Source organism: Palaemon carinicauda, chromosome 38 (assembly GCF_036898095.1).
Source record: "Palaemon carinicauda isolate YSFRI2023 chromosome 38, ASM3689809v2, whole genome shotgun sequence".
Taxonomy (NCBI): Eukaryota; Metazoa; Arthropoda; class Malacostraca; order Decapoda; family Palaemonidae; genus Palaemon; species Palaemon carinicauda.
In genome coordinates, this window is record NC_090762.1 from 69,342,957 (window position 1) to 69,355,758 (window position 12,802).

The 12,802-nt window shown below is 42.0% G+C and overlaps 1 protein-coding gene across 2 annotated transcripts in view; it reads left to right on the forward strand.

Annotated features, from left to right (window-relative positions):
- The window catches only part of LOC137630234 (CRISP/Allergen/PR-1-like), a 273,374-nt gene that overhangs the window by 192,886 nt on the left and 67,686 nt on the right, over positions 1–12,802 (forward strand). Inside the window, exons 4-5 of one of the 2 annotated variants that reach the window (XM_068361692.1) lie at positions 4,556–4,746; positions 5,005–5,293. In XM_068361692.1, the coding sequence (XP_068217793.1) occupies positions 4,556–4,746; positions 5,005–5,293 (480 nt within the window). Of the gene's footprint in view, positions 1–4,555; positions 4,783–5,004; positions 5,294–12,802 lie in introns of both variants that reach the window. The other variant, XM_068361691.1, reaches the window with a different exon arrangement.

Consider the following 12,802-nt stretch of genomic DNA (forward strand, 5'->3'; position numbering starts at 1 on the left):
TTGATGGAGGTTCCACTTAAGACCAACTTACCTGATGCACCTGTAGTGGGAAAGGGGCTAAAACTTAGAATCCCACCATCTATTAATCGTAAAAGCGAGAGACCTCCATATCTCTCTCCCCCCTCCATTAGAAACATTAAGGTTATGGCATCAAATAAATTTGATGTTTTGTCTGTTGATGTTTCTAATGAACCAGAAGATAAACTGAATAAATCAGAAATTCAATTTGAGGTCCACCATCCGCCTCAACAAATAGATCAAAATGATACAAAGAAAAACACAAACGTAAAACCCAACATAACAAGATCATCTCTGAAAAACCTACAGGTAATCATGTTAGATTAAAAACTGCTAATGGGAAGACCTCATTCAAGATGTCTTCCAGAAGTAATCCTTACCTTTCTCCTCCATTTTGCAATGGAATTGTTGGGGTTTAAGGGCCAAATATGAAGAACTTAAGCTCCTAATTCATGAACATTCCCCCATAATATTATGTCTACAGGAAAGTAAGCTTGATGCTAACACTCCTAGTCCTCGAGAGTATGTTAGCTATAGAACACCATATAATCAACAAGCAGGAAGCCATGGCGGAAGTCATGTACGTTCGTCGAGATGTTCCCCAAATATCTATTTCTATTCATAAACTCCTGTAGGCAGTGGTTGTACAGATTGATATAGGGAGAAAATATACAACATGCTCTCTGTACTTACCTCCAAATAATATATTATATGATGATTTAATAGAGGTCATTCATCAACTTCCTCCACCTTTTCTCTTACTGGGAGATATGAATGGTAGACATCCTTTATGGGGTGATGTTTTGGCAAACACAAGGGGCAATATTATCTCATCAACTGTGGAGAATGAGGATGTGGGACTCCTTAATACAGGAGAGCCCACACACTTCCATGTCCAGACAGGTACCTTGTCATGCATTGACCTTTCAATTGCAAGCTCTAACTGCCTTCTTGATTTTGATTGGAGGACATTAGATGATTGGCATACTAGTGATCATGCACCAATCATTATACACACCAACAAGGGTCTGCCTTTACAAAGATTGCCACGATGGAATCTTGACAAGGCAGACTGGGTTAAATTTCGCGAGCTAAGTGAAATCAAGGGTAGTGCAGAACAGTTTGAAAGTATTGATGATGCCATAGACCTACTGAATGGAACTCTCCATACGGCAGGAATCAATTCGATTCCAAAAACCACAGGACTATTCAAAAGACGACCAGTCCCGTGGTGGTCTGCAGGATTAACAGCCTTGCACAGAGCCACCAGAAAATCTTTGACTAGATTGCGTAGACACCATAAGGATGAAAATTTGATAACATACAAAAAGTGTAGAGCACAGTTTCGTCGTGCCATGAAAGAAGCTAGACGCCAATCTTTGGTGGCTTTAGTTTCCTCCATTAATAGTAGAACACCACCATCTTCTGTATGGAAGAAAATAAAAAAGGTTCCAGGCAAATTTACCCCGAACCCACCACCAGTGTTGAAAGTGAATGGTCAGTATGTGACTGAAGGAAATGAAGTTAGCAATGCCCTGGCTGACCATTTTTCAAATGTATCGTGCATGAGTGTAGCAGCTCCTGGTCACCAGTACAGGAGCATTGAAGAAAAAATTTTAAATTTTGCAACAGGGAAGGAAGAATCGTATAATTCTCCTGTTACTGAAAGAGAACTTGATTCCGCACTCGCTACTTGTAACGATACAGCCCCTGGACCCGATGGAATTGCATATGCAATGGTTAAACATGTACATTTTATTACAAAGTTATTTATTTTAAGCATTATTAATATAATATGGCATGATCATAGTTACCCAAGTGTTTGGGAACTAGCCATTATTTTAGCCTTTTTAAAACCCAGTAAGGACAAGTTTTTATCAGCAGGCTATCGACCTATTGCATTGACTTCTTGTTTATGTTAAATTATGGAGAAGATGGTCAAAGCATGGTTGATGTGGTACCTTGAAAAGGGTATTTTATCACCGATTCAATGTGGATTCAGAAAAATGCACTCGACAACTGATGTGTTGATGCGACTTGAGTCCTCCATTTGTGAAGCCTTTGCTTCCAAACAGCACCATGTGACAGTTTTTATTTTTTTGCTTTGAAAAGGCATATGATTCCACATGGAGATATGGTATACTTAAAACAATTCATGAATTAGGATTAAAAGGAGAACTACCACTATTTATTTAGTCATTTCTTTCGCATAGAGTTTTTCAAGTGAGAGTGGGAGAACTCCTCAGAGAGTAAGTGTCAGGAAGAAGTTCCTCAGGGGAGTGTGCTGAGTGTAACCCTGTTTGCACTAGCAATTAATGGTATGTCCTCAGTCATTCCCCGGGATGTTCTCTCAACATTATTTGTGGATGATCTCTCAATATCATTTGCTGGAGCTAGAATGGCAATGGTTGAGAGCAAAATACAACTCTCTATTGACAAAATTATCCTGTGGGCCAATATGAATGGATTTAAGTTCTCAACAAGTAAATCTACCATTGTCCAATTTTTTCCTATCTGGGGAGTACATCCAGACCGGATATATACATTAAAGGTCAACAGATACCATGTTTGAGTGAAGCTAAATTTTTAGGTTTGATATTTGATTGTAGGCTTACATGGGTTACTCACTTAAAAGCGTTAAAAGCTAAATGTCTCGAGGCTCTGAATATTTTAAAAGTATTGTTCCATACATCATGGGCGTCAGACTGCAATACTATCTTAAAATTATACAAGGCCTTGATTTTTTCCAAAATCAGTTATGGATGTGAAATATACTCCTCATCCCCCCCAAGCCGGTTAAAGATATTAGATTCAATACATCATGCTTGTATTAGATTGTCCACAGGAGCATTGAGAACCTCACCTATCCCAAGTCTCATTGTTGATGCTGGAGAATTACCTCTAGAATCTAGACATTTACCGAATGTCTGCTATTATTCAGTATTGGTTCAGATTCAAAGACTCCCTAATTCTTTAGCCTTTCAGACTGCAAGCCTTGTAAGGCACTCAACATACTTTGAGTTGCACTCAAAATCTCCTCAACCTTATGAGTTTTGGGTAAATCAATTATTAAACAGTCTTGATATAATTAGAAGTAAGGTGCTTCCATTTAAGGTATCATCAACGCCTCCATGGAAATTACCCGACGTATCTTTTTGTAAATACTTTATTGGAGTTAAGAAGAATATGACTGACTTAGAATCCAGGTCTCGTTTTATGGAACATGTTGCAGAACATAGGGGATCGACTTTAATATATACTGATGGCTCCAAATCCGATGCTGGCGTTGGATTTGGAGTACATAGTAATGATTTTAATTGTAGAGGTGCACTTCCTCTAACAGCTTCCATATTTACTGCCGAACTGTATGGCATACTAACTGCTATTGAGAAAATAGCTTTGGAAAAGGAGGGTAATTTCACAATTTTTAGTGATGCAAGGAGTGTTCTTCAAGCTTTAGAAGTTTTTGATTCTAGTAACCCTCTAGTTTTAAGATTTTGGAATGCCTTTTTATTATTGGACGGAGAGGTATAACAGTTGATTTTGTTGGGTTCCAGCACATGTAGTTGTGTTTGGGAATGAGAAGGCAGATTTACTGGCGAAGAATTCCGCATCCGAGTTGCTACCAAGAAGGTATCCCATTCCCTGTAATGATTTCCTACCTTACATCAAGAAATTGGTTTGTAATAAATGGCAACAGCACTGGGATAGTCTAAATGGCAATAAAATGAGGAAAATAACAAATATCATATCACCTTGGAGGTATAACATGATACCCCGAAAATGGGAGACGTCTCTTTGTCGTCTCCATATTGGTCACACACGGTTGACACACGAGTTTCTGCTGAAGGCCCAACATCAACCGTATTGCGAGGACTATTTAGTACCTTTAACAGTGAGGCATTGTTGACTGAATGCCCTAATTATAATTACTTAAGAAATAGATATCTGTTTGAGGCTTGAGGTGAGGAAGGTTCATCCTTGCCAAGATTCTGGGGCATGATGTGTCCTACTGTGCGAGCGGTATTTTTAGATTTATTTCAGAAGCAGGTCTTCTGAAAACTATTTAACTATTATAATGACATCTTAACTTTTATGGTTTTAATTGAATTCTCTTTTATTTTTCATATATAATAAATGCTATCAGCGTCAATGACCGTAGATGTCAGGATGCCAGAAAACTTTCAATCAATCATCAATCTACTATTTTAAGCGTACAAGTGCTGTTAGAGCTCACCTGGAACACCTGTTTGTCAGCACAGGTAGGATGAAGAAAATACTAAAGAATACAATTTTTTCTGGCTTAGAGACGGGATTACATGAACGATCTCACCCTATGCTCCTTCCGTAAGAGGAACAGTTAAAAGCTCACGTCAGAGGATCCACTGTTACCCTTCTCATAATATGTAAATGACTCAGGGTTGTATACTTAGGAAAAATAATAATTACTTTTAAGAAATTTGTTATATATCGGATTAACAATGATAAAAGAATGTATTTGATATCAATTAACCACAGTCCCTTCATATTTCAAAAGGTATACACCTGCCATTGGCCACTACACTCAAATGATGTGGTATAATTCGTACAAGATTGGCTGTGGATTTACTATATTCAAGCAAGGTATATGGTGGAGAAAACTCTATACATGTGACTATGGACCAGGAGGAAATATTATCTTTTCTCAACTATACACCTCTGGTACCCCGTGCTCCTCCTGCCCGCCGGGTACCTCTTGCTCTCTCCAGTACCCAGGACTTTGTAGTAAGGTTCCGTTTTCCTATTACAGTACTATTTGAAAATTTCAGTTTATTTTATGAAATATTTATATTTCAATAATTTGTAAAACAACAAAAGTACCAATATATTTCAGTTTTATTCAATTATGCTGTGCACAAGATTCTCATAAAATACCTAAGACTTCCTTTAAAATTTTTTGTGTATTCAGGTGTCATATTTTTAGTTATTTATCTTATTTTCCTTTAGGTTATACTACAACCTATGCTGTACCCTCTCGCACGCTAAAAGGAGAACCAGATACTAATAACATTACTGTAGCTGAGGAGATCAAACCAACAGTTGATATTTCAGGAACACAAATGCCAAATGGCAATCATTCTGATCCTTTGAAATCTGTAGATAAGATAAAATTAGCAGTAAATGTCAGTCACAGTCCCGAGGTCACTTCTAAAGGTCACAATCAAGAATCAAAGGATTATACACTGATGGATATTTTAAGTTCCTGCTTACTTGGAGTTCGACCTGAATTCTATGGGTAATAACTTTTTATTTGTTTTATTTGATTATAAACCCTTGTCCTTTATTATGAGAATAATTCTGCAAAGCTGGAACTCTGCTGTTGAAATTTATAACGAGGTGTAGGTAGTTACTCCCAGGTGGTGTGTAACCCCCATCCATCTGGCAGTATTCTGAATAGCTATTTTCACTTCAGCTGGTGAGCAGTATTGACATACTCTTTGCGTCTCTTGACTTCGGTTCTTTAATCTTTTCTTTGTTCCTACATGTCAACAACCATCTGCTTGCTAGCAAGGGTAATAGGGTAGAATGGCCACCCCGCTTACACACACACACAGTGAGATCCCTCAATTTAGTTTTTGGCTTGTAGTGTGCTCTCATGTAAACCCTTATATTTACCTACTGTAAAACTTGAAATTTTTTTGTTTAATCTCTCAGATGTGTGTGGTTTCTGAGGACTATGACTATGCGTGCTTGGCCTGGCATAGTTGGCCGCTCTTGCTGCACATTCATGTCTGTAGTGGAGATGGATCCTCACCCTCTTCATCCCGCATGCAGACAACATTTCTGCACGCAGCCTTCTCCCTGTGAAATTGTTGGGAGGGGTTATCTTCCCAGTGGAAGTGGTACGATAGATGGGGGAAGAAGTCTAAAAGGGATTCTTTTTCCCTTGAGGGTCTTCCTCGAGGTTGAAGAAATCACAACTTTTTTCTCCAGTGCTATGTTCTCTCCCCACTGACTGCACGTTTAACCTCTTCCGGAGGGCGATTGAGCAAGAGGGATGACCATTTAACCCCCGTACAAAATTTGGGTCCGGGGAACCCCATCACTTCCCTTAGCAAAGCAGGGACATCTGCCTCCAGTGGGGAGACTACCTCTTTTGACCCTTACATAATTTGTGGCCTTCCTTTGGGGCTTTTGGGTTCCCCCTCTAAGGAAAGGTTTTTGGAGGTGCTGAAGCTTGGGGCACTGCAGGAGTGCACAGCTGCCTCCGCAGGGATTGGTCATAACCTTCCCCACTGAGCTGCTGCAGGGGACTCCCTACCTGTCAGTCTCGTGTCCCCGGCCGACGTGTCCTCTGTAATTCCTCTTCCACAGGAGGAGTTCCAGCTAGCTGTGTGTTCCCTCTTGGGTTGTGCGCATTCTGAGCTTGCTCAGCAAGAGAAACCTTACATTCCTCCACCCGACGAGGTTGGTTGCTCTTCTTGCCAGGGCGAGAGAGATTCTTCGCACGAGTGGTTCCCCTTGAGTTCCCTCATAAGTGAGTTCGCGATTCTTTGTTTCCCTGCTCTAGCTCTTCGGAGTGCCCTGATGATTGTGGCCGCCAACTCCCAGCAGTCTCAGCCCTTTTCACTGTTCCGTTAAGGCACGAATCTCTGCGAATCTTGCAAGTGCTACACCCTCCAGGGATTTGCCTTGTGGGCCTACCTCTTCAGGGAAAGTGCCGGCTTTGTCTGATGTTTGTGAGCAATGGCAGTGAATGTTTTCAAACAAGACAACCTTGTTTTGCTTGCCCCTATTCGACTGTAGCCGCCCTTCCTTGGGTGTGCACAAAGCAATTCACGAGCCATCCTCAAGTTGTTATTGATCGGCACATATATGACCATCACTCGCCAAGAGTAACCATTTCTCTCTCGATGTCGGGATCTCCCAGGAGTTTCAGTCCACCTTTGAACCTGAGTCATAGGAGTATGGCTCCCAAGCATGTGCCCCCTTATCCTCCAATCTTGGATTATCTTTCTCCTCAGAGTCACTTGTCTAGGTACCAGCAGTATCTAGACTCCAAGGCTGCTCAGGACAAGCCTGATCCCCTGTGGGAAAAGCTGGGAATTATCCCTGTCAAAGTAACTAAGAGATGTAAGAAACAGAAGCAGGAAATGCCGCCCCCAAGACATACCTTTCACTCGAGAATCAGTATGGGCTTGAGGTCTCCAAGGGAGGCTTCATTTATGGTTAATTATTGGCTCAACCCCAGAGCCCATTCCTGCTCCTCTAGTACCCCAACAGGCTTCGCCGCCAGCGTTGGCTCCACGGAACGAGATGCCAGTAAAACAAGCCTCTTTTTTGGCTAAGCTCGGGGAGCAGAAGGATACGAAAACTCTTCTGAAGAACTGGGCAACGAAAGTGCTTGATGACCTAGTGGGGGGGGGGGAGGAGTTTGGGAAGCTGTGCCGTCCTCATCGTTGTCCATAACAAAGAATCTCCTCTCTAGATCTCATTCCCCTTTCGGGGTAACTATTGACGAACCAGACCCAATCCAGGATGATATTGGTGTGAGTCTGGAGATGCTGACTCAGACAACTTGGACTGTGTGCTGTCTCTGCCAGTTAGCCCAAAAATTACTGCTACCAATCAAGGAGAGTTGGACCTGCATAAAAAAAAATCAATTAACTTGGGAATCCATCATACTCCTCCTCCTGAGGGGAGGGACACGTTCCTAGATTTCTTTTGTTAGGTCCCACGACCCAGAAAGCCCTGGGTTGAGTAGCCCTGTTCTAAGATGATGATTGGCCAGAATGAAAGTTATTTCCCAAATAGCGGGAAAGAAAGTCTCTCTGAAAGTTATCAATTTTTTGCATTTACTTCCTATGCCATTTGTCCGGCAAAGGAAGTATTATAGCATCATACATGACAACCCCTTGTCATGGCCACTAGACCCACTAGTCTTGGCCTTGGTACATAGTATGCCCATCGACAAGCTGGCAGCACAGCAGGTTACGTTTTAGGCTGCAGAAGGTGCGAACATGGAGCAAATTACTAAGGATTCTTTGCAAGCTGCTTCGTGGATTGACTACTGGGCTGGTTTTGTTGATTATCTGACCACCAATGAGGATTTGGCTGACCCAGATAGGAAGAAGGCAATGAGCACCATTTTGCTTTCAGGAGCGAGGCCAGTAGAGTTCCTTGCTTACAATACAGTCAACCAGTGGGCGAACTGCATATTGAAAAGGCATCCCGAGACTGGACACTGGTCATTGATCTCTCAGCTCTGAACAAGTTTATTTGACAGACTACTTTCGAGATGAAAACCACAGATATGGTCAGACAGACTGTTAGAACTGGGATTTCATGATCAAACTTGATTTAAAAGACACACACTTCCAGATCTTGATCTAGAAGTACTTAAGGTTCATCCTGCATGAGAAGATAAACCATTTCAGGTACTGTACTCTGGCCTGTCAACAGCACTTCTAGTGTGCAGTAGTGTGACCACTTTAGTCTCAACCTGGTCCTATGTCAATGGCATTCGTGTCCTTTGTTATCTGGATGATTAGTTGATTCTTGTGGACTCGGTTGAGACCCTTCTCCTACTCCAAGATAGACTCCTCGCCTTTTGCCTCAATCTCGGGGTCGTCGTAAATTTCGAGAAGTCTTTTTTTCAACCATCAAAAACACTGGTATATCTTGGGATGCAGATGAACACCCCATGAGGCAAAATGTTTCTGTCTCAAAGCAGAATCAAGTGATTCAGGGAAGTGGTTCAGCCATTCCTCTCACAAGGCTTGCTGCAAGCTCATCTGTGGCTTCGCTTTTTGAAACACATGACCTCCTTTGAGTGTCTAGTTCCAAAGGCCGCCTTCACATTCAGTCTCTCCAGTGGCAACTGAAGACCATCTGGTTTCAACACAGTGACCCTCCGGACCTTCAGGTGCTGACAGGGCAAGAGCAAAAGAGATACTTGAGCTCGTAAGTACTAAATGCCAACCTTCTCAAGGGAGTTGGTTTTCTCTCTCCCCCGGATTTAATGCTCTTCACAGAGGCATCAAAAGAAGGGTCGGAGGCTCACCTTTTGCAGCACATGGGCTCTGGGCTGTGGTCCAATTCTGATTAGCATTGCCACATAAACCTGGAAATAAGGGCAGTGTCTCTGGCCCTCAGTCACTTTCAACAGCTTCTTTCAGGTCACTCCGTAGTGTCGATGAGCGACAACATGACAGGAGGGGCATGCATAAGCAAGCAAGAAGGTACTTTTACACAGCGTCTTTGCCATTTAGCCGTGGAGATTCTGCATTGGACAGAAGAAAATTCTATCCTCCGGTCAGCCCAGTTTGTACGAGCCCAAAAGAACATTTTAGCAGACAGTCTGAGCAAAAGACTCAGGCAGTGTGTTCCAAGTGGTCTTTATATCCCAGATAGCCAGCAAAGTCCTAACTTTGTGGATTTTGCCAATTATAGACCTCTTCACGACGTCCCTTAACCAGAAACTTCCTTTGTACTGTTCTCTATTATGAGATTCACAGGCAGCCCTTCAGAATTTATTGCAACATCCATGGGGCAGCTTAAACGTCTACACATCTCCCCCTTTCTACTTAGTGAGGAGACTCCTCAACAAGGTAATGGCATCTCAGACCTGTCGATGACCCTGTTAGCTCCTCTGTGGCAGCAAACATAATGATATTCAGGCCTTGCACTTCTGCTGACAGAGGTACTGAGGGAGTTTTCTACTTAGTGAGGAGACTCCTCAACAAGGTAATGGCATCTCAAGACCTGTCGATGACCCTGTTAGCTCCTCTGTGGCAGCAAACAGAATGATATTCAAGCCTTGCACTTCTGCTGACAGAGGTACTGAGGGAGTTACCACCCCTCCACAACCTGTTTCAGTAGCCACATCCAGTGATTTTCCACAAAGCAGTCTCTTCCTTACTACTTCTTGCTTGGAGGTTATCCAGTATCACTCTTAAGAAGCTTTTGACATGCAGCGGCAAAACAGATGTCAGGATACCTCAGGAAGACTGAATGAAGTTGACATTTCCTCCACGATGGAATGGTCATCTTTAATACAGAGTTTTGAGAGTAAGTGCCACCAGTTGGAAGTTTTACCTACTCCCTGCAATGTAATGAAAGTACTTCGCTTCCTGAATGGAAATCCTTACTAACCCGTGTCAAGCTCAGAATGTGACTTAACATTAAGACGGGTTTCCTTCTCACCCAGGCCTTGGCCAAGAGGGTCAGTGAGTTGTATGACCTTTCTTATGACATCGCCCATTCAAGAGGGAAGGGGGCAGGCATCAGTCAGCTTCGTTCATGAATTTATCGATAAGACTCAGAATTCAGCTGTAGTGGACTCTAGGTTTGGGACTTTCTAAATTTCGAATCTTCGTAATGCAACTGATAATCCTTATCAGCTGTTACTATGTCCTGTGGAATGCTGAGATGCTATTTCAACTGAACATCAAGAAGTTGCCCGTAGATCAAGAGTTTGTTTGCGACCATAGAGTTAAAAGGAGACTTATGAAAAACACAATCTCGTTGATTCAGCAGGTCATCAACCATGCTTTAAATGCTGACTCTCCTTAACAGAGCAGTAAGCCCAGAGCTCACAACATTAAGGCTGTAAGTACATCCTTAGTCTTTAAGAGAAACTAATCTGTGCCGCAGGTATTTCAAATAGGCATTTAGCAAAGAAGGACAACCTTCACTGCCTATTACCTGCAAGATGTAACCCACAGGAACCAGGATACATTTACTCTGGGACCTGTGGTGGCCACTCATCAAGTGGTTTAAACTACCTCAGCTCCCTTAGAGGACTAGTACCAGTCAGCCGAAGGCAGCTCTTACCCAGCATCAGTTTGGGATGAATGGATAAATTGACTGGCCTTTTCTTCTTTCATCGCCCCCTCTCTTTGGGCACTGCATCTGGAGGACTCTGCAAGCTGGCCTAACTCCGACTGCAGGTAAGATCCATATTTACGTGGGTTTTCGAAAACATTTCAAATATTTTATGTCCCTAATCTCCTTACGAGAGGGATTTGGGCTGTGTCTAGGTTTAAGTATGAAAATGTGATTATCTCACTTTACACTTACCTGGTCAAGCCACAGTGCTTGATTCCACTCATTCCCCATGAATGGCTAGGCCGTCAACTCTCCAACTTTACCAGACCAAGAGTTCATGAGGTGTCAGGATAACTCTCTCATGCTTTTTCGACCTTAGAGCTATATCCCAGGTAAGTTTTGCAGCCAGTTGGGATTTGGACTTCCACCCACTTAAGAGTAAGTCTCCATAGTAAAGAGCGAAGGATTTGTGTTCATGTAGGAACAAATGACAAATTTGGAAATAATTTGTATTTTTCCTAACTATGCAAATCCAGCTCTTTACTCATACTTGTCCTGCTATCACCTATCTCCCAAAGAAGTCCTACTTGCAATCAAAAGTGAAGGATCTCACTGGGTGAGTGTGTGAGTGGGACGGGCTGTTTACCCGTGCTAGCAAACAGAGGGTTGTTGACACCTCGTGTAAAAGTTTATGGCTAGATCTCAACTACACAAAAACTATATATTCATAGTAAAGGGTCATTGGTTTGTATAGTTAGGAAAAATACAAATTACTTCCAACATTGTCGTTTTTCTCTTCAGCGTGTGCTTGCTGTTCTGTATTTGATGGATGTTCCATGTACAAACATGCCAGTCTGTCCCGATAAGCCTATCTGCAAATGGTGCAAGTTTGTGAGCTATGAAGAACAGGACCCTCATCTCGTTATACCCTTTACCAAAGGGACATTGTTGTTTTCAGTCAACCCTCTGTAATGAGTGAAGGTGGTGGCCTCATTTGCAGTGGTTGGAGTACAGTTGGAAGGGGAAAAAGAAGTCTTGGGAAGAACTCTTTGGCTTTGGGGCTTCCATTTCCAAGCCAAAGAAGACCTTTTGCTGCTTTGTATTTGCAGGAAGTTGAACCTAAGGAAGTTGTGCCTTCCTTAGGCACTGATGGCACTCCGATCACAGAGAAGCTGCGGAAAGTTTTATCTGATGCTAGGACCCTCAGAACTTCTGCTTCACCACCTGCAGAAAGAGCATAGGACTTTACGAGTCCCTGCCTATTGTAGATTTTATTGCCGCCGGCAAAGAAACTTTCGACCTCGATTTCTGGCAAAGGGAAGAAACACGCACTATCCTTCCCCCCACCCAAGAGCTGTATATGAGACTTCTTCCTCTGCTGCCAAACCGTTGGACGCTGCACCTATTCTGAAGACGTAGAAGAAAGCCGATCACACAAATTCTCGTAAAGCTTTGCCTGAACTCCCTCCATGATTGTGTGAGAGAGGTGAGGTGGTACAATGTATAAGTAGTTAAAGTCCTCCAACAAGTACTGTACTGTGCTTGGACCTGTAGGAGAATAACTACAAATCACCAGTGGTCAGGACATCGAGACACCTTTAAGGAAGATAACCCAGAATAGAGAATATGAGACCTCAGAGGACTCATGTGAGCAGAGAGATGACGAAGTCATGTGGTTTCTTCATATTGTTGAAGAATTGTGACGGGCAAGAGGGCTCTCGAAAATTTAGGGAAATTGCTCCCCAAGTTTGAATCTAAATTTCTCTCCCTTTCACCTATTTCTTCTGCTCAATGTTACTTCGACCTTCTCCTAATTTTATCAATTTTCTTTTGTCTTGTTGTCCTAACTCTATGAGTATTATTTCTTCTAAGTTTATATATATATATATATATATATATATATATATATATATATATATATATATATATATATATATATATATATATATATATATATATATAATGTATATGTATA